The sequence below is a fragment of the Ctenopharyngodon idella genome, chromosome 2, assembly GCF_019924925.1.
Source record: "Ctenopharyngodon idella isolate HZGC_01 chromosome 2, HZGC01, whole genome shotgun sequence".
NCBI classification, from domain to species: domain Eukaryota; kingdom Metazoa; phylum Chordata; class Actinopteri; order Cypriniformes; family Xenocyprididae; genus Ctenopharyngodon; species Ctenopharyngodon idella.
The window spans coordinates 28,505,151-28,532,908 of record NC_067221.1 but is presented as its reverse complement, the minus strand read 5'-3'; the positions used below and the strand labels follow the sequence as shown (position 1 = coordinate 28,532,908).

General features: G+C 39.7%; 1 protein-coding gene across 1 annotated transcript in view; it reads left to right on the top strand.

The window, feature by feature from the left end:
• Window positions 1–281: 281 nt before the first annotated feature.
• wnt9a (wingless-type MMTV integration site family, member 9A) overlaps window positions 282–27,758 on the top strand; it is a 156,021-nt gene continuing 128,544 nt past the window's right edge. The window contains exon 1 of the mRNA XM_051878650.1: window positions 282–429. Within this exon, the coding sequence (XP_051734610.1) occupies window positions 338–429 (92 nt within the window). The 5' untranslated portion in view covers window positions 282–337. The remainder of the gene's footprint in view (window positions 430–27,758) is intronic.

Genomic DNA, 27,758 nt, shown 5'->3' with positions numbered 1-27,758 from the left:
TGACAACTTGCATGTTGCTTCCCTCTTAAGATAATTTTGTCTTCTCTGTTTTGATTATTGTTTAACAGATGTGTTAACCGACTGGACAATGTTTTAAATTTGTAATAAAGGGTTTTTGAAATTCAAATTCAATTCTCTCTCTCTCTCTCTCTCTCTCTCTCTCTCTCTCTCTCTCTCTCACTCACTCACTCACTCACTCTCTCTCTCTCTCCTGTTCTAAGTAAATGGGAGGGGCGCAGAAATCCTCGGAGTGTATAAGAAGTGCCGTTCTCACAAGCAAGGATTTTACACAGCAACTTAGGACGAACGAAATGAGCTGCCCCAGAGCCGCTACAAAATGCTGGATGGACACCTTTTCCTGGGATGGTTATCATTTGCCATTATAGTGCATCTGATCAGCTTGCCCGGACCGAGCACAGCTTACTTCGGGTAGGCAAGCTTTAAATGTTTTTCAAGCTTCAAGTTTTTTAATGAATAGACATATGAAAAGTTAGATGTGAAATGATGAATCAAAGATCATAAACAAAAAAGACTCAGCAAAATAGAGGAAAAGTTATGTAAAGTTCGCTCCATAACCTGTAAAGTTGCGATTTAGTGTGAGTAATGTTCTCATTATAACAACGTGATGTTTGCGTGAACTCTCCAGTTAATTTATTTATAAATTCATTAAAGATATCGCCCCTATTTACACACGTATTAAATACTCAGGACATTTATCAATTTCTTAATTTAGTGACGGGCAGGTACAAGCCGGTCAGGTTTGTCTTTTTTCATAGATGCTTGTAGAGGAATGAAACTAGACACGAGCAGCTCTCAACAGCTGTTAACAATAAAGCTACGAGGATCTCTAACCTGGTGGCCAAAACGTCTGTTCAGATCGCAGATAATATTTCTTCATCCAGCATAAACACTGGTTTTGGCACCCATTTTACTCGCTCACTAAGTTTAATAAGCGCAAGTTCAAGAATGTGTGTTGAATTTACAGTTTCCCCAGTTCCCCCTATAAACATTCCCCTAGCATAATTTTAATTGAGGTAATTGTAATACAGCGGGAACGCCTTTGGAATGTATTCCTCTATGACGCGTTCATTTCTGCTTATTGATATTCTTCCATTACGCGCCTTTCAGCGGTCACACCAGAACTTCATGTTTCGAGAAACTTGTGTTTAACTTTAAACCATCGTCTTTGAACCATTGTCACTTGCGTAAACAAGGGTAAAAGTAGCGACGTTGACTGATATGAAACTCTTAAAATATAATGTGTAACAAAATATGTGTTAGCCTACAATGATAATTATGGTTTAAATGAGTTGTTACATATAATCTAAAATTCTTGGACATAGTCCACAGACAGGTGGGCATTTGATGTTGTCCTGGTGTTCTAATCCAGTGTGGCAGGATCTGTAGTGATGTACAAGGTAGAACATTTTTTCACATTCAACAACTGTTGAAAAGTTTATGACACTGTAACATTATTTCTCTTGGCTCCATGGCGAACAGTGATGGAAGATTCAATGTAAAAAGGTGTGCTAAGGAGAGGATATTGTTAGGGCAAATCAAGGGCCAGGGCGGGAGTGGCTCCCTCAGGGCCCATTGAACATTATGAAGCAGTAAACCGGTTTGTTGGGCGGCAGTGGTTGTAGATTGGGTCTAAGCCTATTCTGCCCCCTCTTAGGAAGTCAATAAATTTAATAAATGCTGGCCTGTGTTAGCATGGGTGGGATAGTACTTCATATAAAGATTTATAGTCTCCATTATTTTATCTGAAAGATTGTTATCAATTGCAATTAGCCTCTTAAGAATATTTTCCCCTTGTTTTTTGGCACATTACATGGAAAAAGATACACTGCAATGTCTGATAATAAGCAGATATGCTGTGTCAAGAGGCTTCATCTAATAAATGCCTTGATATTTTTAACATTCAATTTGTCATGTTTATGTGAGGCTAACTAGCCATTGTTTAAAAGTATTCAAACTTTGCCAGTTTCAGCACTTTGTCTACTTTGACGGAAATCACTTGTACTTCCATGTTATCGGGTCATGAAAACAAAGTATAGGAAACTCATTAGTGATGTATTTCACTATGGCATAATGGGTGTTCTTTCTTATCTCACACAATGAGTGTTAATATTTGAATGGTGATATGGGTGTCATTTTCCAGATAGCTAAGACTTTTTTGCTGAGCTCTACAGTCAGTGAAAGGGAGGTGTACTCTCCAAGACATCGACACAAACCACACTTATGTCTTTTCAACCTTGCCATTTGTGCCAAAGCCAGCATGAAATCATTATATTTTGACATGTTGTCACACTTGTTTCTACTAAAGTGCAAATAAATACCTTCCATGAAGCACATGCCGCATCTTCTGGGCTCTGATTTACTTAAATAGAGGGTCATTGTTGCATACCCAATTTCCCCAGTGCGGTGTAGCATATGTGAAATCTAAACACAGTCTCTGTTTGACCTCGGTCTGCGTCTCTGAGGGTTGGGTGGGATTCCTTGCCTAGTTGAGCCGCTGCTGAAATTGTCATCCTGGCCACAAGAATGCAAAGACTTAGTTTTTACCACCCGTCCCATCTAGCCTGTTGCGGCAGGTGCCCAATGTTTATTTCAGCTGTATTTCATTTAATAGCAATCCCAGGGAGACCAGGTTTGGATGGTTGGGGACAAAGTGTGGTGGTGGACCATTGAATGTTCCTTGGAAACAAGGTAATAGCCTACAGGGCTGCACACTTTTTGTCTAGGTTTAGAGCTCACTTCAGACAGCCTGAAGGAAGAAATGGGAAGAGGTTAAATGCTGGGAAACATGGGGAAAATAAGCCTTGAATATCCATGGAATGAAATTCTTTTGTGCCTGGCTTTGACAAGTTTATGCAGATCTCCCATGGAAGCCAGACTGGGGTCACATGTGGAGAACTGCTGTCCTAAAAGTAAACCTGAATTGAAATGAGGGAAGATATTTATGACTTTTGTGTGAGATGCTGGTTATTCCCACTTAAATTATGATTCTAATATAAACAGAGATGTAAATCACAATGTATGAAGTGTCTACAATTTCTAAATAATGTGAAGCACAAAACAGTTGCATTTGTATTTATGACAGATGTATTGTGTTTTTTGTAATTTAAAAGGAAGACTGGTGAAATATATTTACACTCATTAGCAAGAAACTATTCAATTGAATATATTTATAAATTGAAATTACAGTTTCAGACACTTTTCTAGCTTATGATGGTTTAGTAGTCTCTTTAACCACAGCTGCACTTTTGTTACTTACTGTACGTATTCCAAAACACTGTGTTGAAGATGTTGGCTGCAACAACATGCATGTGTATGTGCATTATAACCCTGTAATGAAGGCTCAACCAGTTCTGGATCTAGTGAAGTTCCGTCCTCCGGAACCCAGCCAGAACAAGGTCAGAACAGTCCCAAGGCTTCTACAGTATTTCTACAGGAAATTCTGTGCTTCTAGCACTCAGCCTCTGCCCTCTTGCATTTCTAGATATGCAATTAAATCTGTGCATCAACCATCATGTAATTCATCTGTCATTTATTCTGATTTAGTTTAACTAATTAATGGGTCATGTTTTGTCAGAACCTGTCATAGGTCCTGTTATAGGTGTGGCAGTACTTGCAGTGCCTGATGTTTCCACCAGGGGGTGCAGTCACTACTGTAAAAGTGCACAGCTCTTCAGTCATCATCTGCTCCTTTATGAAACCTTAGGACAGTGGGAAATGAGTGGCAAAACAGATATGAGCACAGAGAGCTGTGTGACGAGGAAACAGGGAGAAGGTAAACAGAGCAGCAGTTTTATTCAAAAGTAGTTGTGGTCAGTTTGATCTGTTTGCAATGACATTTTTTGGCCACAGCTCATAGGAAAGCCCCTGTACAGAAGCATTTTGCTGCATAAGAATTCAGATTTAATCTCTTGACTAGACTTGTGCTTGGGAATGTTGATGAGAGCTGCTGCCTGAGCTGCGGTGGATCGCCTTTCAGTGCCAGAGAATAGCAGTGTCTGCAACTGAAGATCCTCACATGTGACCACTTCCTTCAGAGGCTGTATACACACCCACAGACAATTTACTGAATCAAAGTTAAAATGCCATTGTTAACATTTCACTTAACAGGCACATAATGTTTTTTTTTTCTTTTTTTTTCTCTAAAGGCACAACTCCACAAACGTGTGTATCATTACTAGACAGCTTAACTGTGTAACTTTTGTACTATAAACACACTTAAGATTATGAACATTTCTTTGGCTTTCGTGACATTTCAAGTAACCACTTGAAAAACATAAAGCCATTCCTAAATTTCTACTTTTTTTTTTTTTTTTTTTTTTACCTCAATGGCTTCCTCAACAAGCTTTAAGAATGGCTTTTCCCGCAGGAGTCATCCCAACCCTGCCTTGATTATATGGTGTTATTGCTCTGGGGAATGTCTTTAAATGTGTTTGGCACACTTGCATCCAAACGGCTCAATATTCTGGTAGAATGGCTCCAACCACAGCTTGGAGGTCTGCCTCAATTTTTTAAGAGAGGGCTGGTCCGTTCCTACCATAACCCAATCAGCTGTGTGTTTTGTAGATATGTAGGCTGTTGTTGGAAATGCAGTGATGGGCATCGCAGACAGAAGCACAGCCAGGCAAAACCGGAAAGCCAATATGGAATCTGAATAGCTTTTGGTGGTCATGGATTGATGAAATGACGTTAATTAGTGGCACTACCATGTCATGTGTTTTTTCCGTCTCCCACCACAGACTGTTTTCTTCCACAGAGGGCTTTGGGTGGACTGTGGGCCAAAATGATCAGTGACTACAGCCAAGATTAGATGACTAAAAAAACCCATAAAATGACTGTAAAAACCCTGAGCTATGAACCATGCATGCACATTTATTGCATGAACTGGGTGTCGCTCTCAAAACCGTAGGCAAGTCAAACCCAGAATATACCTTAATGGAGTTCATGCTTTTGCTGTTTCATTGTGCTTGCATCAAACTAGGAGGTTTTTTTTTTATTTTATTTTTTATAAAAGTTGCATTGCTTTTTCATTGAGTCCATTAGAGTGTCACTGCTTGATGCATAACATGAAAAAACAAAACAAACTGATACAATAACAGATCCTACACTTTTTATTATCTATTATCAGTCACACAGCAAGAAGTCAGGTTAGATGCATTGCTATGAAAAGGACTTGTCTTTTACTTTGTAAATTATGGTTTATTGATGGCAGATGAATTGATTGTCTCAATAGTTGTTTTTGGTTAGGCTAGGTTAAGTGCATGATTACACTCAGTCTTCAGTCTTTAAGACTGAACTAGGGAGTAATATACTGATATGATTTGATATATATGATTTGAACATGATGTAGTGACTGACTAAATGTTAACCAGTGGTCCAAAAAGATTTTTCACTATTCGCTTTTTGAAAGAAAAAAAAAGTTTCTTAAGCAGTGTGAAAAGTTGCTACTGGCAACACTAATGTGTGTGTGCCTTCGTTTCACCTGCTCCCCTGTGTGTGGTTTCTCCTTCACCCTCATAAAAGAGAAAAGGATATTATCCATCCAGTATACCATAATTGAACTGACTATCCTGCCTTTATCCTTTTTCCATTTGTGTCAGTAAATACCTGGGTTCACACTTTAGTTCACCAACATCTTTGTCTCCAAGCCTGGTATATTCCTGGCAAGATGTTTAGGCTAATTAGGGGTCCAAGCACCAAAGGTGCCAGAACCCTATGTATTTTTACTGATTTTCTTCTTAAAATTACCGGGGGCCAAGCACCGAAGGTGCATAGTCACCTATTTTATCGTTTAGTGTTCTTTTTCTTCTTCCACTCCTGAAGTCTATGGCAGCCCTTAGAACCATATGATTAAAAAGTTGTGAAATTTGGCATACTTGGCTCAATATGATTGCACCCAATGATGTTATGAATTGTTTCCGCCAATTAGAATTTTCTGAATTCTCTTTTTTTGAACCCCTCCTAGACTGTGGCTATGATTTTCATGAAAATTGAGCCAGATCATCTTTAGACCATGCCGACAAAAAAATTGAAAGTTGATTAGTCAAACCGTTCTCGAATACCATACGGACAAATTTGACAAAGAACATGAGGCTATATCTCTGGAATGTTTTAACGCAAGCAGTCCAAACTTGGTGTGTTATGACAACCATGACCTGAGGATACCTGCACCGTTTCAGCACAGTGCCACCTAGTGGTCAGGAGATATGAAAAATGCCTTTTTTGCTCATAACTTCAAAATTGGCCCTCTTTAGATTTGGTGCAGCATGCCAAGTCAAATGATACCCAATTTCCATATCAGCCATTGTGTGTGTCGACCATTTGAAATTTTGTCATAAAATGTTGTATTTTACGAACGCATTACTGTATCATTAAGAAACTTGTTATGAATCAGTGGCACCATGCCCTGAAGGTACTCAAATTTCGAGACCTCCTTGTGGTCAAATTATAATGAAATTTCCAAGAATGCTAATAGCTTAATTATTTTTGTCTGTTTTAATGAAACTAGTGTAATTCAGTGAGTCATACTGAGAACAATGATACCAATTATGCTGCATTTGGTCAAAATTGCTGTCTACCATTTAGAATTTCTTTGAAAACCTACTTTTTAAAAGTCCTCCAAGGAAGATGATTATAACAATAATACAAGACTTATTAAATGACTGAGAATATAATAATCCAACAAACAAAACAGTGTGTCGTGCAAACAGCGTATACTCTAGCACAAATAATACCAGACAAAGAGTGAATCAAAATTAAGGGCTTAAATACACAAACGGTGATGAACAATTACAAACAGCTGTGCTCATTAAATGAATAACCATGACAACGGATAGAGTGGTGGGAAACTGAACAAAGGAACACATGTGACTGAAAATAACAAACTAAACGTCCATGATAATGAAGTAGACAGAACATAAATGTGGAAAAAAACTGAATCGGCCAAGAAAAATCATGATTGGTGCAAGTCACTGGACTTGTAGTAAAAAAATTATATAAATTCATTATAGTTTCAAAAAAACAACAACAACAACCAAACAATATAATCAGTTTGCATACATATATATATATATATATATATATATATATATATATATATATATATATATATATATATATATATATATATATATATATATATATTACATGACTGTATGTATTGTTGTCCAATTGAAGGAAAGAGACAATATTATTTGTTTATTTTAATATAGTACATAGAATAATACTTCCATAAAGACACTTAAAGATTTTATTTGAAAAGAGATAGGGACATTGTATAACTGTATTTTCTACACAAGCCATTTGTCCTTGGACCCCGATGATCACCAATGCGGCTATATTTTAATTATAGTTTTGGTAACAAAAAAAATAAGGTACTACTGGTTCTGAAGGACTAAACTAAAGTAACTGGTTCCTTTATAGGCATCAGTTGTGAAAAGAGTCTTTAGTTCCTATAGGCACCAGCTGCAGTACTTCTAGATGTAGTACAAGGTACACTTAGACTTTACGAGAGTCACTAATATATAGGAAAAGCTATGTAATTTATGTCAGCAGCAAATATAAATAACTCTATAAATAAAATAAATTTATCTGGTATTTTAAGATTAATTGGTTTTGTAAAAAGCATTTTGGTCTTCTATTTGAAATGAAAAAGATCGATGTATCATTGTATCCATAGAATCAGCGTCATGGATGCTGTGTCATTATATTGTCATGCATCTTACAATAAAAACCATAAATGCTACGTTACTGACCCCTACAGTCAAAGCATGTTAGGATTCCCATCTTCTCAAGTCCATTTTTATGCCTTTTATGGTCTGGACAAACACATCATTAAGGTCTATGTTTGCATGCTTTTAGAAAAGGCTTTTAGTGGAAGCCCAAATTAGAGAGTGGAACAGCTCTCGTACCTGTCACTGGGTGCTGGTGTTCTCAGTGCCATGGTGTGAGGTCGATAGGAAGAGTCATGTGGAGTTCTGTGGTGCACCCATGCTGTGCCAGTCACACAGTCACCATCGCTGAGCAGCTGACCTGTGTCGAGCTCCGTGATTAAACCTCTTACTAATGCTAACCACACGCACGCTACTGTATGCACCGATATTGTGTGTGTCCTACTCTGCTACCCCTACATTTATAGTTAAATTATTTTCTAAGATATTGTGGCTTGATAATATTGTTTCTCATAGAAACCAATGAGATTACTTGTGGAGACTGTTGCTGAAGTCTGAACTGCTTCTCAGGTTAATCTTGAGAAAAAAAACAATCTTAGTAAATACATTTGTGCATTTTACAACCTTACAGATCACAACAATGTGAAAAACTATGCCTAAATTTGCAGAGTTACTGTATTTTCCCGAATATAAACGTCAGTGTATTCAGTTTGATTCAATTATTTTCTCATCAAATTCTTCCAAGACCAAGTAATCTCAGAAATGTTATCCACATTAATTATATTACCAGTACTTGCCAAAGGAAAGAATCACTATTGCTATTGCTCAAACTTAGGTCCGTCCATTCTTCAAACCACTTTGTCCTCTAAAGCGTCATGGGGATGCCTATCCCAACATCTTGGGCCACATACGGACATTTCTAATAGACTAGAATATCATTGAAACATGGGGGGTGGGCTCTTTTGACTGCAGAGGGTAAGCAACTACCAGAAACTAGCCAGAGCACCTGGCAACCACAGAGCACTGCTTTAAAACACTAGAACACTTTAGCAACTACACAGCAATAGTCTAGCAACAATCCACAACACCACAACATCATGGCAATCATGGATGTGCATTTTCTTCAGAAAATGTAAAAATCCAATTACTCTTTTACATCTCAGAAATTGATTTGTGAAGTTTTAGAGAAAGATCAATGACAAAGTTGATACTTAATTAAACATAACTGAAAAATCCTCTGCGAAATAATTTTCTTTTGATATGTGCTTGGTATTGTCCATTAACTTTTCTTTTGGATATTACACCTGGTTACAGCTGTAGTAGACTGGCAACTCTGTTAATGATTTTAAGTACATTCTCATGTGACCTTGCCAAACAAAATATTAGTGCCGAGTGAATAATCATCTCATCCTCATCCATCTGGCCCCACAAGCACATGGAAAACATGTGCTTTTCTTTGCGAAATGTTTCAAACAATCTCAAATGTCTATCCATGTCCAATCGATTTTTAGCTATCCTGTGTTTGTACATATCTGCTTTTTCCCTGTAGGTTTTGGTGTGTTCTAACGTGACTAGAACAGACAAATTTACAACATTATATTTCTCATCCTCTCAGCCATTGTGCCAGTTAACTGGTGTTGGTAATCCAGAGAACAAGACTCATTAGGTAGCCATAGCCCACAGCGACTCTAAAGGTCATCCTGTGTGTGTTACTTAACTGTTTCCATCATGTCCAGTCATCTTCTTGTTATTTGGTAGCATTTTGTTCCTGTGAGGAAGACAGTTTGATGGTGAATTTATAGATAAATTTAGGGGTGCAAAACTGTTCATGTAGATGTCATCATATAGAAAAGCTGCTGTATGTTGACTGGCATTTTCAAGTAAAAAAAAAAAAAAAAAAAAAAAAAAAAGAAATTACAATTTTTAGAGAAAAATGTATGAAAAAGTAATGAGTGATTTAGCACCAGGTCTTAGTCAGGTGTTTTCTCAGACATCTAATTGATCAAACCATTACACTAATGTGTATATTAATTTACTATTAAGTAAATGTTGTCTTATAGTAAGCAGTTCTGTTTACCGCTCTCCTAACACTGTACACAAAACCTGTATACTAGCTCTCCTTCACAGCTGTCACCAATTCAAAAATTCATAAACAAATAAACACATCCAGCAAGTCTTTACGGTATATCCACCTGTCAAACTCTAATCAGCAGTATTCACTAACCTGTCACGCTAACCGCGCCTCACAGGTAAACATTAGCTTTAGCATGATTATTATGAAGGGAGTCATTAGGATTTTTTTGGCTGCCACACGTGGGGGCGGAAAGATGTACAACAGGCTGCCATTGCTGCTTAGCTGGATCTACCACTATCGCTTTCCTGCTAGGTCAAGCCAGCCAGACTCTAGATCCAGTACTGCAGACTGAAATTCATCTAACTCTCTGAAAGAGATGTTCTTCTACCCCTGAAATAGGAGGAGATGTTCTTTCTCAAATGCTTCTTGGGCCCCCTCTACCCCTAGAGGAGGTGTTCTGACTACAAAATCAGATCAGACAGGGTCAGGGTTAGAGGCCACAGGTTAATTTTGCTGACACTGCGCAGGTATTGAGCTTTTAAGATTTGCTTACTATCCTTTCGATATCTGTAACATTCAATTGTGATGTGTGAAATGTCATTGAAGCATCTTGAATCACTCTGAACAAACTGAACAATCATTATGGACTAATGTTAAATCTATCTTGCAGACCCATCTGTTGAGATTTGGCTAAGATTGCCATGTTTTTGTCCAGAGAATTTAAGTGCATTTCAAGCCAAGACAGAAACACGAAGGACTCCTCGAAGGTTTTTGTTTGGCTTGTGCGAGTAACTCATACTTTTCTTCACATCTGTCTTTGTTTTGGGTTACTGTGGTAGACAGCTGAGGGGGGAGGGGGGAGGGGGAGGGGGGAGGAGGGGGGAGGAGGGGGGGGGGGGTGTCTGAGAAAAGGCTTTGTTTGGGGTCAACAGCTGGGGGGAATGATTGGCATGCATTTGAAGTAATTGGGGACCCTGGCTTGCCAGCCGGGAGACCACACAACCAGCAAGCCTAAACATGTTGAAAGCAAGTTCACTTAAGGGGTGGTCACACTACACTTTTCGTTCCATTGACTTCCATTCATACGCGTCCAAATGTGGGAGACAGAAAATGCAGGGAAAGCGAAGAAGTTCCACATTTTGCTGCATTCCAAAGTTCAAGTTTGGTGAACTCTGACCTAGGAATTCGTATCACGTGAAGACTTGTGACCAATAGAAGATTGATACGACACAGCATGACTATTTAGCTGAAATAAAAGAATGCAAACTTTAAATCTACAGGATTGAGTTGCAGTAAAGTGGAGTAGACTGCATATATGCTGAATTATGTTTTAAAAAAAGATGGCACAAAATGTGATGACTTTTTGTGAACATTGCAGTGTTCATTAGAAATGTTGTGTGCTAAAAGTCTAGTGTGACCAGGGCTTTAGTCTAGGTTTAGGACTGTTAACTGTCTCCCTTCGCACCTTCAAAATGTATGTGAGGACTTGTTTTTATGGTTGGACATGGTGAAGAATATATCTTCCAGAATCTGGCAGTAAGTTTTGGGAGTTCATTTTTTTAGTCCATCTCCTATCCTGAAGTCTGTTTTGCAGAGATGGACTAAAAATGAACAACCAAAACTTACTGCCAGATTCTGGAAGATAAATTCTTCACAAAAAAAGTGGTACAAGAGGATGTGGTGCTGGTCCTTCAAGAGTCACTCTCAATCTGTCCTATAAAGCCTATAAAAAAAAAAAAAACAGTCTTCATGTATTTTACAACACTTCAGCTTGTGATTCTTATTAAGTGGGGTCATTTTTTAGGATGCTTTACCTAACCTAAGTCTCTGAGATCCTGACACCTTGCACTTCTGGAGACTCCAGGTAGGTTGCAGTTCTGGAAAATGGTGGCGCTGGAGACTAAAGGGTTGCTGATGGTTTCTCACTTAATTCTTCACCTTAATTCTTAATTCTTTTGCAGTTAACATGTGTCTTTTCTTTTCCACCTGTTTTTGTCTGACCTTGCTGACCCAATGAGCATTTCACTGTCCAATGGTCATGCCTTAACTGCAATTTCTAGTATTGCATTAGTATTTGCATCCTTCTTATGGGCATTTAATAATTTTTGACTTTTCAGTCTGAGTTAAGTGTCTTTTTTTGTCTCATTTTATCTGTAAAGGAAATGTACCTAATAATTATGCACACCTGAATATATATATATGGTGTTTTTCATTTCCAGCCTTCATGAACTATTATATATCAAATGATTAAATACAAAATTAATAGTAGTTATTAAAGGGTTAGTTCACCCAAAAATGAAAATAATGTCATTTATTACTCACCCTCATGTCGTTCTACACCCGTAAGACCTTTGTTCATATTCGGAACACAAATTAAGATATTTTTGATGAAATCCGATATCTCAGTGAAGCCTCTATTGAGAGCAAAGCCACTGAACCTCTCAAGGTACTAAATCCATAAAGGTACTAAAACATATTTAAAACAGTTCATGTGTGTTCAGGGGTTCTACCTTAATATTATAAAGCGACGAGAATACTTTTTGTGTGCCAAAAACACAAAATAAGGGACGTAATAGCGAGCAGGAAGGCCACTTTAAGCAAAAGAAATTTTTCTGCCACCTAGTCAATGGGTTTGAAGGGTGCCAGGGATAACCCTTCCAGAACCACTGTCAGGTCGCAGACAGGAACCCTGGCTCAGACGACAGGCCTCATCCTCCGAGCACCATGAAGGAAACGAACAATAAGTTGGTGTTTCCCCAGGGGGCCCTTGCTTAAAGGCGCGTGGAAGGCAGCTAAGGCCGCCACATAGACCTTCAGCGTGGACGGGGAAAGACCATCAGAGAATCAGCTTTGGAGGAACTCCAGCATAGAAGCCACTGGGCAGCTGCCGTTCTGAGCGGCAGCAGCTCACAGTTTGCACAGACAGCACCCTTGAGTGCCGCTTGTGCATGCTCCGCTCCGAGGCACATAAAACTGTAGCAAATTAGCTCAAAAGAAATATGAATAATTAATCATAACTAGTTATAAATAATTATAAATATTTGGATCAGTTAATAAAATTAACTTAATATAATAAAATTAATATTACAATCAATTAACCTGTTGTCCAATGAACACAGTGTTAATTGTTGATTAATTCTAAGAAATGTTCATTTCCAGGTTATGGGAAATAACATTCTTATTGTACAGTACTACTCAGAGCATGTAGTCAAAATCAGCACGATTAGGGACTCCAGTATTAGAGCATATAACACTGACAACTTTACGTGTGACATGAACAAGACTTTATTAACTAGACTAAACACTTAAACTACTCTAACATTCACATACATACAAGCATACAGTTTACCAAGGGAAAGAGAGAGATGAAGCAGGATACAGGAAAGCAAGGAGTTACAGCATTGTTTGAAATTCAGCAGATCAACAGCCTTGAGCAAACCATCAGTTTAGTTCTAACATGCCCTTCTTTAAAAGGGGTAAGGATACTTAATGTATCAAATAATGAGACTAAGTTTGATACTTGCATGTCTTGCCAATTTGAATTAAACTTGTCCTGATGCAATTTGTTGAGGCTCCAGTTGATCCTTGATGAGAAAGAACCAGTTGGATTCAGAGGATCTTTGGTGAATGGAAGGACAAGGCTGAAGCCTGGCACAAGCTTGGGGTTCCTTAGAAGCTTCTAGCTTCTTAGCATCATCTTCACATCAGCATTTCTCAGTAAAAGAGAAGAAGAGAGACTGTGATCTTGTGATCAGTGATTTTAAAGGGTGAAGATGTCACACCCTCTTGAGGTGTCTGAGCCAAGAAGGAGTTGTCCCCTCGGATGGAACTTTACGAGTCTTTGTGCCTTTGGCAGGATATTAGCTTAAGAAACTGGATTGGAACAATGAGAGAAGAACCTTCTAGATTCTTATAATACTAATGTGTCACAGACTTAGCACCATGTAACATTAATTAACAAATAGGAAACGGAAGTTGGAGTCCATCGATACCAAACATGCTACCCATGTGATTTTAGTTAACAATAAATTTTCAACTCCGAAACATTAATACCAAAATAGTTCAAAAGAGAGAATTAATATATATAATAAACCCTATAAAAGGAAAGTCATGAGATGGGAAAATTGGATACATGTTTATACAAGTGGTTATATATATATAGAATATATAGGATTAAGAGGGTTTATTTGTCCTTCTCAGAAAGAATGAAGTCAGAGTCACTAGTCTCTGCAAAATTCTTTCTGATCGTGAAAGTTCTTATCAGTTTTCCTGTGTCCTGTAACAGGACACCTAGTTCTGCCTGTGTGTTAGCTACCTTTGGGATGCTAGTTGCAGTTTTAGGGGGATGGGTTCACAGAACTTTGAGAGAGTGAGTTTCTAGATAATTCATTAAATATAATGAATACTTGTAGCGTCTGGACCAATCAGACACACAACACATAGCGAGTGTGTATCTCCCTCGGGAATAAAACGAGGACAGGGAGATGCACACTGCCTGAACTGCCTCTGACTCGCCATAATATATGATATAATATATGATATATGGGACAAACAACACCAGACAATACAGACAAGAGCAACACAGAACGCTTGCTGAAGAGCAAAAGCTGACACTGTTGTGTGCTGGCTCCCCTTTGTAGCTTGCTGTACGCAGGCACATGTGAGGTCATGACAACACCAATCAGGATCGGACTAGTTCGATATTTGCTTCAGACACTGTCACGCTGGAGGCATTCCCCAAAGTGTCATTCTGACACAGCGCGAGTTCCCTCGAAAGGGAACTTTCTGCTCTGTGAACATGGTCATATCTCATTCAAAAGATAAAAGATAAAGATAAATAAGACCTTTATTGCATGTCACAATTTGTTCACGAGACATGCTGGAGTAAATGGCATTTTAAGGTTGCCATAACACTTCTTCAGGTGGCAGTTTTTCAAATTGTGGAGGATTTGACCATTTTGACAGATAAGAACAGTGATTTTTGGGTCTTACTTTCATACAAAAGGCAATTTTTTGCCCTTGGAAGACTTATGACAGGCAAATAAAAGTAAAATCATATGTTTTATATAGTTTGTATGTTTCAAAAGTATCTAAATAACAATGCTGTAATGCTGAGTGCTCTCAGAGATGAGTGAAGGCAGGATCCATATGCAGGTGAACTTTATTTAAATTAATAACAAAAATAAGCAAGAGAAAACCAGGGAACAGAACTGAGAACCTCAACAAAACATCCAACAAAAGACAACACTAGACACTGAACAGATGAAACATTGGGGATTAAATACACAAGGTAACAAGAGGCTAATGAGTGACAGGTGTAGGCAATGAGTAGCCATGGTAAAAAACGATGGTAACAAACATCCATTAAAAATGTACCACAGCCTCAACAGGCATTAGGCCGGGTTCACACCGCACGCGTCAGCGGAGCGTAAGCAGCGCGTATTTTTTTTCGGCACCCATGTTAACAGATGAGAGCATTCACACCGCACGCAGAGGCTGCGCGGCAGCGTGTTGCAGGAGCAGAGCAGAAGCAGCAGTACCGCGATCGTTTCGGCGCTGGGTCTATTTTTGCTGCGCTGCTAACGCTCAATTAAAGTGAAAGTACACCTTTGATGGACAAAATAAATATGATTTCACACAAAAAGTGCTCAAAATGCACAGAATAAGCATATCTAGTGTGTTTTAACAAGAATTGAAGTATGTCAGGAAAGAAAATTAATATTAAAAAATATTTATAGAAGATTTACTCATTTAAACTAGTTTTTAATTATTCCGTTTGGGTTAAAGTATGGTGTATTATAAAAAACTAAACTAAACTAGCCAGAAAATATGATATATAAACATTATTTTAGTTATTACAAAGACAGCAATATAGGCTCTTGCATACCCAAATCAAACCTGAGATTGCTGGCTTTTCTCGCTGAGTTTGCTGTGTTGTAGACATGTTCATGCGTCAGATGATGTAAAACACAAAGCTTACCTCATTTGTGTACAGCAATGGATAACACAAGGCTATTTATTTTTTATTTAACGTTTATATGCGAGTGTTGTACACCTTGCATGTTAACAAACTTTGAAGACTATCAAGTTTATAAATGATCAACTTATAAAAACAAATTTATAGCTGTCTTTGTAAAGTAATGCTCACTTTATATGCAGCTTGGAGCAGCTGCTATGACGCTGTACAAACGCTTCCAGTGTGAATACTCGTGCGTCTCTGCAGCTGCAGTTCACGCTCACGCGCTGCTGACGCATGCGGTATGAACCCGGCCTTAGGCTTTTTTCAGCAAAGGTTCCAAAAACGGAGGTATGCAAGTAGCCATAGCAACTTATTTTCTGAACATAATGGTTATGTTCCAGGGTTAGTTTGCTTAAGAGGTATTCAGATGTGTGTTATATAATTACATTACATTATTACATTATATTAATTATATTACTTATTTCTTAGCATTTGTTTCCATGGTGAATCATTGATTCGTCGCTCTATTGAGATTGTCTTGTGTGTTAAGCAGGAACATACCCTGAGTTGGCTAAACCTACTCCAGGACACATTTTTGGAACCAGCATACCTCGAGTAAGCAAGGTTTGGGTTAATCAACCAAGAGTTCAGGGTATATGTGACAGTAAGTTAACCTTGCTTTCTGGAATACCCCCCAGGACAGAAGCAAAACAGAGAAATGAAAAGTAAACAGGCAGAAAGTCAAAAACCATGAACATAAATAACTAAAGACATAGCCTTCAGAAATGCAGTGCTGACACATACAAGACTTCACAAAGAGTGACTGAATGAACCAGGCTTAATAAAGGCAGGGGCTTACAATGTAATGAGAAACAGCTGGGAACAATCAGGGATTCTGGCCAAGCAGGTACGTCTATACCAGCACCCAGTTTTTGCTTGTCCAAATTAATTGCATACATTTACAAAATGAGCCTACAATAGCAGAAATAAGCCTTTTTAATTTAAATAAAGGTCCATGTTTAATAAAAATGCTCATGAAATTAAATAAAATTGTTTAACCCTTTGACGCTTATGATCACACCGGTGTGATCAGTCTTGGCTGGTCCCTGGAGCGTACGATCACATTCAAATGTGCTTTTCATATATCACAAATATGCAGTGTTTTCAACCACACAATGTTTAGGTTTCAGACATTTAAATACATATAAGTACAAACAAAACAATATATTTAGAGTTTGTAAAATACACACTAATGTCTATAGAAGTGGCAATAACAATTCTTTCCATTATAATTAGAGAACACGTTTTATTCATATCAGATACACTTTGTGTAAGTAACTTTAAAGTTTACTCTATTCTTCCCCAGTTCACCAACCTACTTTCATGTATTTCGGGAGAAGTGGATGAATTCACATGTTTTAAATCCAACAGAACCTGCGGCACAAACTAACATGGCGGCGCCCATAACGTGTATAGCACAACTGACGCGATCATTATAAAGGTGTTTAAACAGCAAAACACATCCACTTGCTCATATTTGACAATCGGAATATCAGATATTTCATGTTATAGCTAACAAATTTGTGAATATTTTGAATAAAAAAGGGAAAATTAAATAAAAGCAAATTATCAGTCATATAGCGCTGCGGTGTGTGACATGACAAGCAATGATGCGTCACCATGGAAACAACAAAGTGATATGTTCTAAATAACGGTCGCCTTGAAAAACTCATGCTGGGGGGTCAGACAGAATATTTTAAACTTATGTGCGAAAGGGTTAATGAAATATATTTAAATGTATAAAATATTTAAGAGATTGTTGTTTAATTTAGTTTTATACATGTTTTCATATTGTAGCAAATTAGCTCAGAGGGGAAATATTAATAATTATTCATAACTTATGATTAATTATGAATATTCAAATCAATTAATCAGATTAACTTGATGTAGCTACATTAACATTACAATCAATTAATCATCCTGTGAACACTCAGTATTGATTATTTATTAATTCTAAGAAAAGGGTATTTTTCATGGCCACAGAAAATTCTTTCTTAGCATTTACAGCGTTAAGAGCATGTATCAAGATCATTTAAGTGACAGTTATTTGCAGGCAGGGAGTCAGAACCAAATATGTATTGTGCACAAATTTTTTTTAACTAAATCATGAACACAACTAATCTAATACACACATAAAAACACAATCACATGTACATAGGTAAAATGAAAAGTGATAGAATGAAACCGGAATTGGGTACAGGAAATGAAGCTATGGAAAAGAGTCATTAAACCTCTGGAGTCCGGAAACGCGCCGGCATGTTTTGCAGGATTTTTTTCACATTGCAGCAAAACAGACTTAAAATACTCCGTCATTTTTTTTATCATAGAGACAGAAGTAATATATCAATTGACACTATAGAATGTCTTCTTTTATTTGTGTACACTCAGATTAAAAACGAAATGTTGTGCTTTTTGCAAAATAAAGAAAACTAACATGATGCGTGATCTGTCGTCTCCCTCTGAACGAAGTCCAATCTGATAGTTCTCAGAAAATGAAGTGTAACTTAGTGAATACTAATGACACAAAAATGAGACTTATGTGTAAAGAAATGTTGAAATGTCAGGTTTTAAATCGTGTAAGTCAAATCGAAAACAAAAATTCTCTGTTTATGTAATCTGTATGAAAAGAGAGACATGTCAGACGTCCGTGAGTCAGCTCATTATCCACTAATTCGGCCACGCCCACGGAGCGAGCACTATTCAGACGCAAATTCTGAGGCAATACATGTATACATCGTCGCAATTGTGTATTTATTATCTTCAAAAGTGTCTATCTGCATGTTATAGCCATGGTTATAGCGATTTCTGGAAGCTTCTGTTAGTTCCTGGAATGTCACATGGTATGCCTGTTCTTCATAACGAGTCATTTGTGGACTAGAGCGCCCTCCGGCTGCAAGTATGAATTGAAAACACAGTATCCAGCGCTCATAGTGATGACAATAAATATTGAATAAATATTACTCCTCTGTATAGAAAATTGACATAAACATATGAGAATCCATAAATATTTCTCCAAATGTGCTGCTTTAAGCTAAAAGCCTATATGAAATGTCATAGAGGTAACATGAATGTTCAGACGCTTTGCATCACAGAAATATATTTTAAAGTATATTAAAATAGAAAAACATTATTTTAAATCGTAATAATATTTCACAGTATTGCTGTTTTTTCTGTATTTTTGATATACAGCATGATGAGCATGAGACTTCTTTTAAAAACATTATAATAGAAATGCATCCAATCTTTTGACTGATACTGTAATTTAAACTATGATAGGCCTATACAAAATTTTCTTCAAATGATGTGCAATAAAACGTGCATGCATGAGATCAAAAAATCATGTTTTCTGTCAAGAGTGGACATTATATTAACGTTAATACAGCTGATAGAGGTTTTTTTCACATAGCCTACCTGACTGAAAGGGCTCATTATGCGGGTCATTATGCAGGTCATTATGCGGGTCTTTGTCTTCTCAGGTGTGAATCACAGCATTATTCATGAGGATTCAAACCTCCATGTCTTGACAAAAAGTGTCTTACAAAATTTAAATCTCTATATTGTTTTATATGAATGAGTAGGCAGGATCATTTTTACATCATTTTGAAGCAAAAATTCTAGTCTCCAATACCCAGAAGTCTTGTGAACACATATTTAATATTTGTTTTTTGGCCTTATTTCAGTGACTTAAGTTTTTTGTTTTTTCAATAACCACGCATAAACATTATTCCTTCAAAAATACAAACATGTACATACATGTTGCTCACATATTATGGTAGCCTAGCTCGTGCTGAATACAGTGTAATGACACCTTTTCCATTAATATGTTTATGAACAACTGAAAAAAGCACAAATGTCAGGGCATGTCAAAACTTCTCCAGGGCCCCAACTCAGCCTCAGACTCCAGAGGGTTAAACCACGAAAAGAACCATCAGCGTATCATTTCAAAACACCTCATTGAATGTACGCTACTTGCATGGCCATTGCAGTGGAAGCCATTTGTGAAGTTCTTGAAGGCTTGTGATGGTTCCATGAGTTTCATTTGATTTCTTCTGTGTTGAATGAAGAAATGATGACGAACTTGCATGGTTAGTTTGACTCTTGTAGTGGGGAAAGAGTTCTCTCTGGGAGAATTAGGAAGTAAGCATTTGTTATTCCTGGATGGAGCTCTGACAGAGTTAGTCCAGGAAGATTTGTCTGTAAGGGTACTGTTTAAATGCACAGCTACCTGACAAATATTTTTACAGTGTGAGGAAGATCCATTTAGATCCGCTCTGATGGATAGATCCGTTTAGATCCGCTCTGATGGACAACAAAAAACTCCCTAACTCTTCCATCCAGATAGTGGCATTCTCTGTTTTTACTGTTATTTTTATTTCTTATGCGTTCCATTTTTATTATTATGTATTTGGTTCTTCTTTATGTAAAGCAGTTTGAATTACCATTGTGTATGAAATGTGCTATACAAATAAAATTGCCTTGCCTTGCCTCTCTCTTCTAGGTAAGCACATGGCTGTAGTGCAGGTTTAGGCCTGCCAGCCTGGGCCAACAGGCCACCCAGCAGGAGATGTCTTGAGTCAGTCGAAGGAGCAAGAGAAGGCAGTCACACAGACAGTGCCTTTTAACTTTGTGTGAAGGTCCCACCTCCACGGGTCAGACAAAGTTCGCTTAAGTTCTTGGACGGGAAGTTTTACGATCCTTTGTCTCTAGCAGATCGTTTGCATATGTAACTGGATTGGTTGTTGAAGAATAAAACTATTAAAGATTCTTGTAATACTGATATGTTGCACAGATATCGACATATCATATACACAATAATTTAAATCTTCAAAATACAAACTCGTAGACCCCAAACTTGGTATAGGTGAGGTTACATTAACCATTGGTGCTATCATAAAATAAGCATAAAATAAAAATAACATACAAAAGACACTACACAAGACAGCCATAATCCTACACACAATGTCCTGGGATGCATGTTCAGTTACAGATCAGTTTGTCTATAAATTAATGCAGGAAAGTCTGTAAGGGCTTTAAGGGCTGTGGGTTTTTCCTATGGCCTCTACTTTTCCACATGGCTACATTGTTCAAAGCAATAAACCATCTTCTCAGTTAACAGGTATCCATGGTGACTGAGACGCTTGCCCAAGTTGGTCTTTTGAGGGATGGGTCCACAGACTCCAGCGTGTGTTTTAAAGATTATTTGTTAAATATGACAAATAATTGTGTCTGATTTGTCTCAGTCGTTACAATATCCATATATTTTGTTCCAGTGTCACAAGTAATAATCTCAAGGTTTACGGGTTCCCTTTCAGTTGGTCCCTCTCAACATTACGTCGATGACCGACGAATTGGGATCTTGCTAGAGAGGCCAATCTACTTCGAGTGTAACTAAAATGAGCCAATGCATATTGGCATGCAATTATTGCATTCAGCTGCTCTGCCTCACAGCGAGGGTATAAATGAGCAGCAGGTGCAAGCACATATCAGCTTTTCGCTTCGGAGCCGAGCTGTTTGTTTCTCTGAATGCTCTTCTATCAATCTACGGATTCGTGTTTTGTTCGAGCCAGTTCTTCGGGAAGAAACCTCTTTCTTCATGCTGGCGAGACAGTACTTCAGCGGTGACCACATTCTCCAGCTGATTTCAAACAAACCGCTGTTTTTACAGCTACAGAGAGTGAGCGCCTTCAATGAGCTACTGATCATTCAGCTGTGAGTGAGCACACTGAACAGGTTGCACCTTTTCCCTGTCAGTGTCGTGTTGGCTAGCTCCCCTGTGTGCTTCAGCACTAAAAGAGAGCGTTTTTCCATAGAAGAGCTTGCACGGGTCTGAGTTTGCATCTTTTTAAAGATGACATTCAACCCGTGTGTTTTTGGATATGGTCGTTTCCTGTCCTCATTGACGCCCATGATCACTGTCTCACATGCCTGGGCATAAGCATGCTGAGACGGTGTTCATGAGTGGTTTATGTTTTTGTATGAGTACATAACCACGTCGACTCGCCGGTCGACTCTTCTTTCTCCAGAAAGCTTGAGTCCCCTCTGCTGTTGGCCAGCTGCCGCTTGTGTGTAAAAGCACAGCTGCAGGTCTTGCTCAACACGCTGGGAGACAGAGGAGATCAGCGAGAGCTTATCCGCCAGGCAAAACTCAGATGGACCTCTCGCTCCTCTGCGTGTCATGTGCCGTCAAGTTGCCAGGCTGCAGAATGGGTTGTCACTGTAACCCAGCGCTCGCTCGGCACTCTTGGTGCACGGTCTAGACTCAAGTGCCTCAAATGGGGTGGAGTCCCCCTGCCTATTTTCCGTTGTAGCACCCTCCCTGGTGGCCACCAGGACAGGTCTACTTCGGTGAAATAGCTTGGGTGACCTGAGGAGTATGGAGGATTTCTCCTTCGGGGAACCAACCCCCTAGGGCCCCTCCCCCTCTAGAAAATTTCCAGCTGTGCAGCTTCTGGATGGGATTGCTGGTCCTTCTCATTGGGGAACCTAGCATTTCATTCGGGGCTCCAGCTGAGGATCAGATGTAAATCGCTGCATCGGAGGGCTGTTATGCTCCTGAAATGAGGATGACGCTGAGCTTCCCACTGTAATGGTGTGTGCTTATGCTGACTCAGATTCAGAGTTGACAGCCATGCTTTCCCGGGTCTTCCCAGATGTGCATGGAAAACTTGGCAGTATGGAGCTATATTGGTGCCAAAATCTGCATAAAAAGTTTTTTTTCTCTCTCACTACTCTCGACAGTGGGGTGGCTGTGAAAAAACAGACCACCTCCACCCTGCATGTGAGGCCAAGGCACTCTTAATGCACAAGGGTAGTTCTGAGCCAGTGTTGACCTGCACATGCTGACTAACCGCCTCTACTTCATTGTACCCAAGAAAGGCAGTAGGTTACGACCAATCTTGGACCTGCGAGTTTTGAACTGAGCCTTACACAAGCTACAAAATGTTGATGCAGAAATGCATTTTCGAATGGATTCGTCCCCAAGATTGGTTTGCAGCGATTGACCTGAAGGACGCGTATTTTCTTGTCTTGATTTTCCCTCGACCCTGGCTGTTCCTGTGCTTTGCGTTCCCAGAATTGATGCTCCTCGCCTACGGGCAGACCCTGTTGAGTCCTCCGATCACCCCCGGCAGCCAGAAGTCGTGGAGCGTCTGGTGCCAGGCCTAAATCTGTTGTATCCTTGAGAACAAGTTCTAGGCTGGGTGCCTATATGTGCGACCCTGAGGGGATCCCATATGTGTAATGTTCACGGTAAAGCTCCTGAATGGAAGCACCGTGTCTTTCCCTTGGCAGAGTCCGTTCTGCCATCTCTGCCATGTGTTGCATCCTCCCAAAACTCGGTGAGAACCACTCAGAGACTTCCATATGAAGTACGGCCCTACAGAGTTAGTCCATATGTGTATACTCCACCAGACCTCCTGTGGAGGATGTGGCTTCCGCAGCGTTCTTTTTCTTATGAAAAGGGTACGCTTTCCCAGTGTTATCCAAATTCACTGAGTGGGCAGTGTTCATCTCTCTGTGTAAGCCCTGTCCCATATTTGAGAGGGTTCAGCAGGCTTACGCAGGGCACTGGAGGGCGGCAGCACCTGTGGCGCTTTGATAGGGATGCCAATTCATCAGTCATCAACGTAATGTTGAGAGTGACCGACTGAGAGGGAACATTACATCCTGTTGCCACAGTTGCTGTACCCATGCTGGGGTGCCGGGCAGAGGTGGGTAGAGTATCCAAAAACTGTACTCAAGTAAAAGTACAAGTACTTATAGAAATATTTACTCAAAGTAAAAGTGAAAGTAATAATCTTAATAGTTACTAATGAGTAAAAAAAAAAAAGTATCCAATGAAAAAACTACTCAAGTAGCTAGTTACTAGTTACTTTGTAGCATAATTGTGTGTGTATATATATATATATATATATATATACACACAACAATACAATAGCATGTTATTATTTAGATAGATATTTAAATTATTATCATAATTATATCTTTGCAACAAACACAGAACAGACAAACATTATTTCTGGCATCTGTAGCCCGAATATCATTGCATGTCCTTTTCTTTGTATAATAATAACGTATAGCCTATACAGCTACATTTGAAAGAAGAAAGAGAGAACTCTTTACATGTGCTCGCGCTTATAACCGCTGAATATCTGAACACAAACAATGATCAAATGCACATTGACAGATCTTCTTCCATCTGTTCTCCAAAATGTAATCAAATGTATATTTCTGCAGGCGCGTGTAAACTGGTTAACTGTGTCTATGCAAAGGCGTTCATTTTCAAGACGAACAGGTCGCCGGCACCGCCACTGCTCAATAGGTGTAGGCTACCCACTACCGCGGGACGGCGGGTGCTCATTTCATATCTGAACAATGGTAGCTTATTTAATGTATACATTAAGATATATGTCCAAAAAAATGGTAAAGAAATGCTACATCTACTATCATGGCGTAATAATCTGGTTGTAAAATGTCGGCTGTTGGCTGTATGAATTGAAATCAAATTAAATCCCAAATCTGTGGAATTGTTCACAGACAGCATACGCAGTTCAACTAATAAAGATCTTCATCGCTGACAAACAATAGGATGGATTTGCAGATTTGCTTTTAATTGACTGTAGGTCCACTGCCACTTCATCCATCGCTCCGAGTGAGAAACCGCTTCAGACGATTCAGTGCATGCAGGGAACTGAACAAATCATTCAAACTGATTCGCGAACCAATTTAGACAGTTTTGCAACTTGTTTGAACAAGTCTTGATCAAGTCAACAGAATCGACTCAAAAGAGTGATTTATTTGTGAATGGGGCATCATTCATGAAAAAGAGACAGCGCGCTTGGAATAACCTACGCATTTCTTAACATGTAGAGTATTGTATTAAAATAAAGTAACAAGAGGAACGTCGCCCAGCGTAGCGAAGTAACAGATTTTTCATTAGAACTGTACTCAAGTTAAAGTAAAAGTACCCACATTTAAATCTACTCTAAAAAGTACAAATTTTCCAAAAAAATACTCAAGTAAATGTAACGAAGTAAATGTACTTCATTACTACCCACCTCTGGTGCCGGGTCACCAACTTCGGCTCGGCTCCTAGCGAAAACCTGATTTGCGCTTGCATCTGCTGCTCATTTATACCCACGCTGCGAGGCAGAGCAGCTGAATGCAATAGTTGATTAGTAGCTTATCGTTTTAGTTACACTCGAAATAGATTGTCCTCTCCAGTGAGATACCAATTCATTGGTCATCGTCAAACGTCTCTGTTCCCTCCTTCAGGGAACGAGGGTTACATACATAACCAAGACGATTTTACACGATTTTTTGGTTCTTTTGTTGCGTAGGTTTGGTGAAGTGTAGCCTATAATAAAAAGCAAACATTGTCATGTGTACCTTCTCACCGCTACTTCCTGATGGTTTAGAGAACAATTACTCCAAGTCGCCCCCTGTTGTTTCAAAGAATAGTACAACTGTGAGCACATCAAATATAAATGCTTCGTCTGGGGAGGAGTGCACGCAGACAGTGGAGGCTCGCGCTGCGGAGCCAGGCAAAAGTATGAAACAAGGCTTAAGGGTAGGTTTTGAGTGGGTTTCAGTACGGTCTAAAAGGGAAATATAAGAAGTAAATTATAAAGAATTAGGTGTGAGAGTTAAGTCTTCTCGATGCTCAAAGTTAATGAGAAAGCACAATTTATTTTCCCAAACCACTTCATCAGAAATCCTGCCCTACAGCTAATTTCATTGGATATGGTTACAGTGATGGGTAGGTTTAGGGATCAGTGTTTGGTGTAGGCAATCAGTACTGATTGACATGACTAATAAAATCATAAGAATCGGCTGCAGGGCAGCATAGGCATGGCTTCTTACGTCATACTTAGATGTGGACCAGGTTGGATGCTTCTCAGTTCAAGATAAGATGGCAATGGACTAGGGAGGAGTACCCTCTGGTGCAGGGATGGGCGATATGGACTTAAAACTATATTACAGTATTTTCTGGAATTTATTGCAATAACAATATCAAAGATGTTATTGTCAAAATCACCAGCTGGAGTGCCTTTGTGAGCCACCAACGGGCACTCCATCACGGACTATTATCATTCCATTATGAACTTCATTCCCCATAATCCATTGACTGGATTCATCAGTACTCATTGCTTTTAGCTGTATCTCATTTACCTTGTTTGTTCACCCTATATGAGCCTGGTCAATTTTGTCAAGGTTTAGGAGGATATGGGAAAAACAGGATACATAAGTGCTCAGAAATGCAGTTAGACACATACAAGACTTAGCAATGAATGACAGAATTGACCAGGCTTATATAAGGTGAATGAAGTTCGTAAGAGAATGACAATAGTCTGTGATGGAGTGCCTCCCGGTGGCTCTCAAGGGCACTCCACCTGGTCATCATGACAGATCTAAATATAGTACCATTCACTACTGTTTTTGGCTACAAGTGATAGCTGTATGCAGTCTTGAGAGCCTCAGAAACACAAACATTGATCTAAAGTAAAAGGTACCCATCATCAAATAGGCTCCTATAATATACAAATTTCACAAAAAAATCCAAACACTATGCCTTGCAGAAATAGAAAAGTTGCAGATATACTTCTCTTCTTTAAAATTACAGATAATGTTTAAATAGTGCAACTGTGCTTTGGGGGTGGACGAGGTGAAGGTGAAGGGATGAAAATAGGATGAGGCGCAGGGATGGTGACAGTGGATGACGCGATGGAGTGACGTGATGATGATGATCCCCTGGCAATAATGGATGGAATGATCCGCTAGCACAGACCCAGAGCTTCCCAGTGCTTACAGCTCATGGCAAAGTCAAGGAAGGGAGGAGCCAAGGTGGTGTAGTGACTGACGACAGCTGGGGGACGACCGCGGGAGGTGAGGGCGAAAGATCCATGGGTCCAGGCGGAGGACCACAGGAGCCGAGAGACATCGTTGGTGAAGGAGACCCTGGCGAAGTCTCAGTGACAAGCATCACAGGTGGAGCCAGAGAATCTGAGGACAGGGGCGACGCTGGTGGGACCGAGGACATAGGTGACCCAGAAGGGAGGAAGGAGCCCGCTGAAGCCGTAAGGGAGAAGGGACAGAGCGCAGGCCCGGATGTCCATGGTGTAGGCAGAGCGACGATAGACCAAGGGGGAGCCGGTGGGACGAGGGATCCCGGTGGCGTCACTTGGACGAGGGTTCCTGGAGGAGGCGAAGGTGGGAGGAGCCAGGGCGGAGACGACACGTTGACGCGCCTGGATGGAACGAGGGAGTCCGAGGCCGGAGGCAGAGCCGCAGGATCCTCGATTACAGGCGCTGCTGATGGATGCTTGACCTGTGGCTCGACGTCCTGGCAGGGCATCTCCAGGGATGTCGCAGGGCTGCAAACTTCAAGCAGCGGTGGGGCTGGAGGACTGGCTGAGCTCTGGGATGATGGAGGTAAAGGCAGACTGAACATGACGATGGTGAGTAAGGTAACTTTCACACACATCAAAGAAATGAGCACATCACAGTCTATTTCGCTCATTTTTGCTGTCTTTAAACAGCGGTGAAGGCTCAATAACAATTACAGTACTGTCCTTAAACAGCGATGAAGTTTCATATACCGGGTGGGTAAGGGTGGGAGGTGATTTTTCCTCACTGACGTCCGCTGATGTCACGGGCTCACCCTCCTGGTCAAACTTGCTTAGGGGCTCTACTTCCGGCGCGATGGTGAACTCTGTACTTTGGTCCTCAGGCTCTGGCTCACCTGCCGCGGTGGATGGTCCCTCAATGTCTGCGGTGGGCTCTGTGCATTCTCCGCGGTCGAAGGTGGTAACTTCGGCTCTAGGTCTGGCTGTGCTCTGGATCAGGACACGACACTCTTCAGACACCTGATGACAGTCTTATTCCAGTTCAGTCCTGTGGTGTCTGGGAGGTGATAGGGTGATGGAATGTTGCCCCGATCCAGAACAGGGTCTTCAGGGTCTTGTCGTCAAGGAGGCTG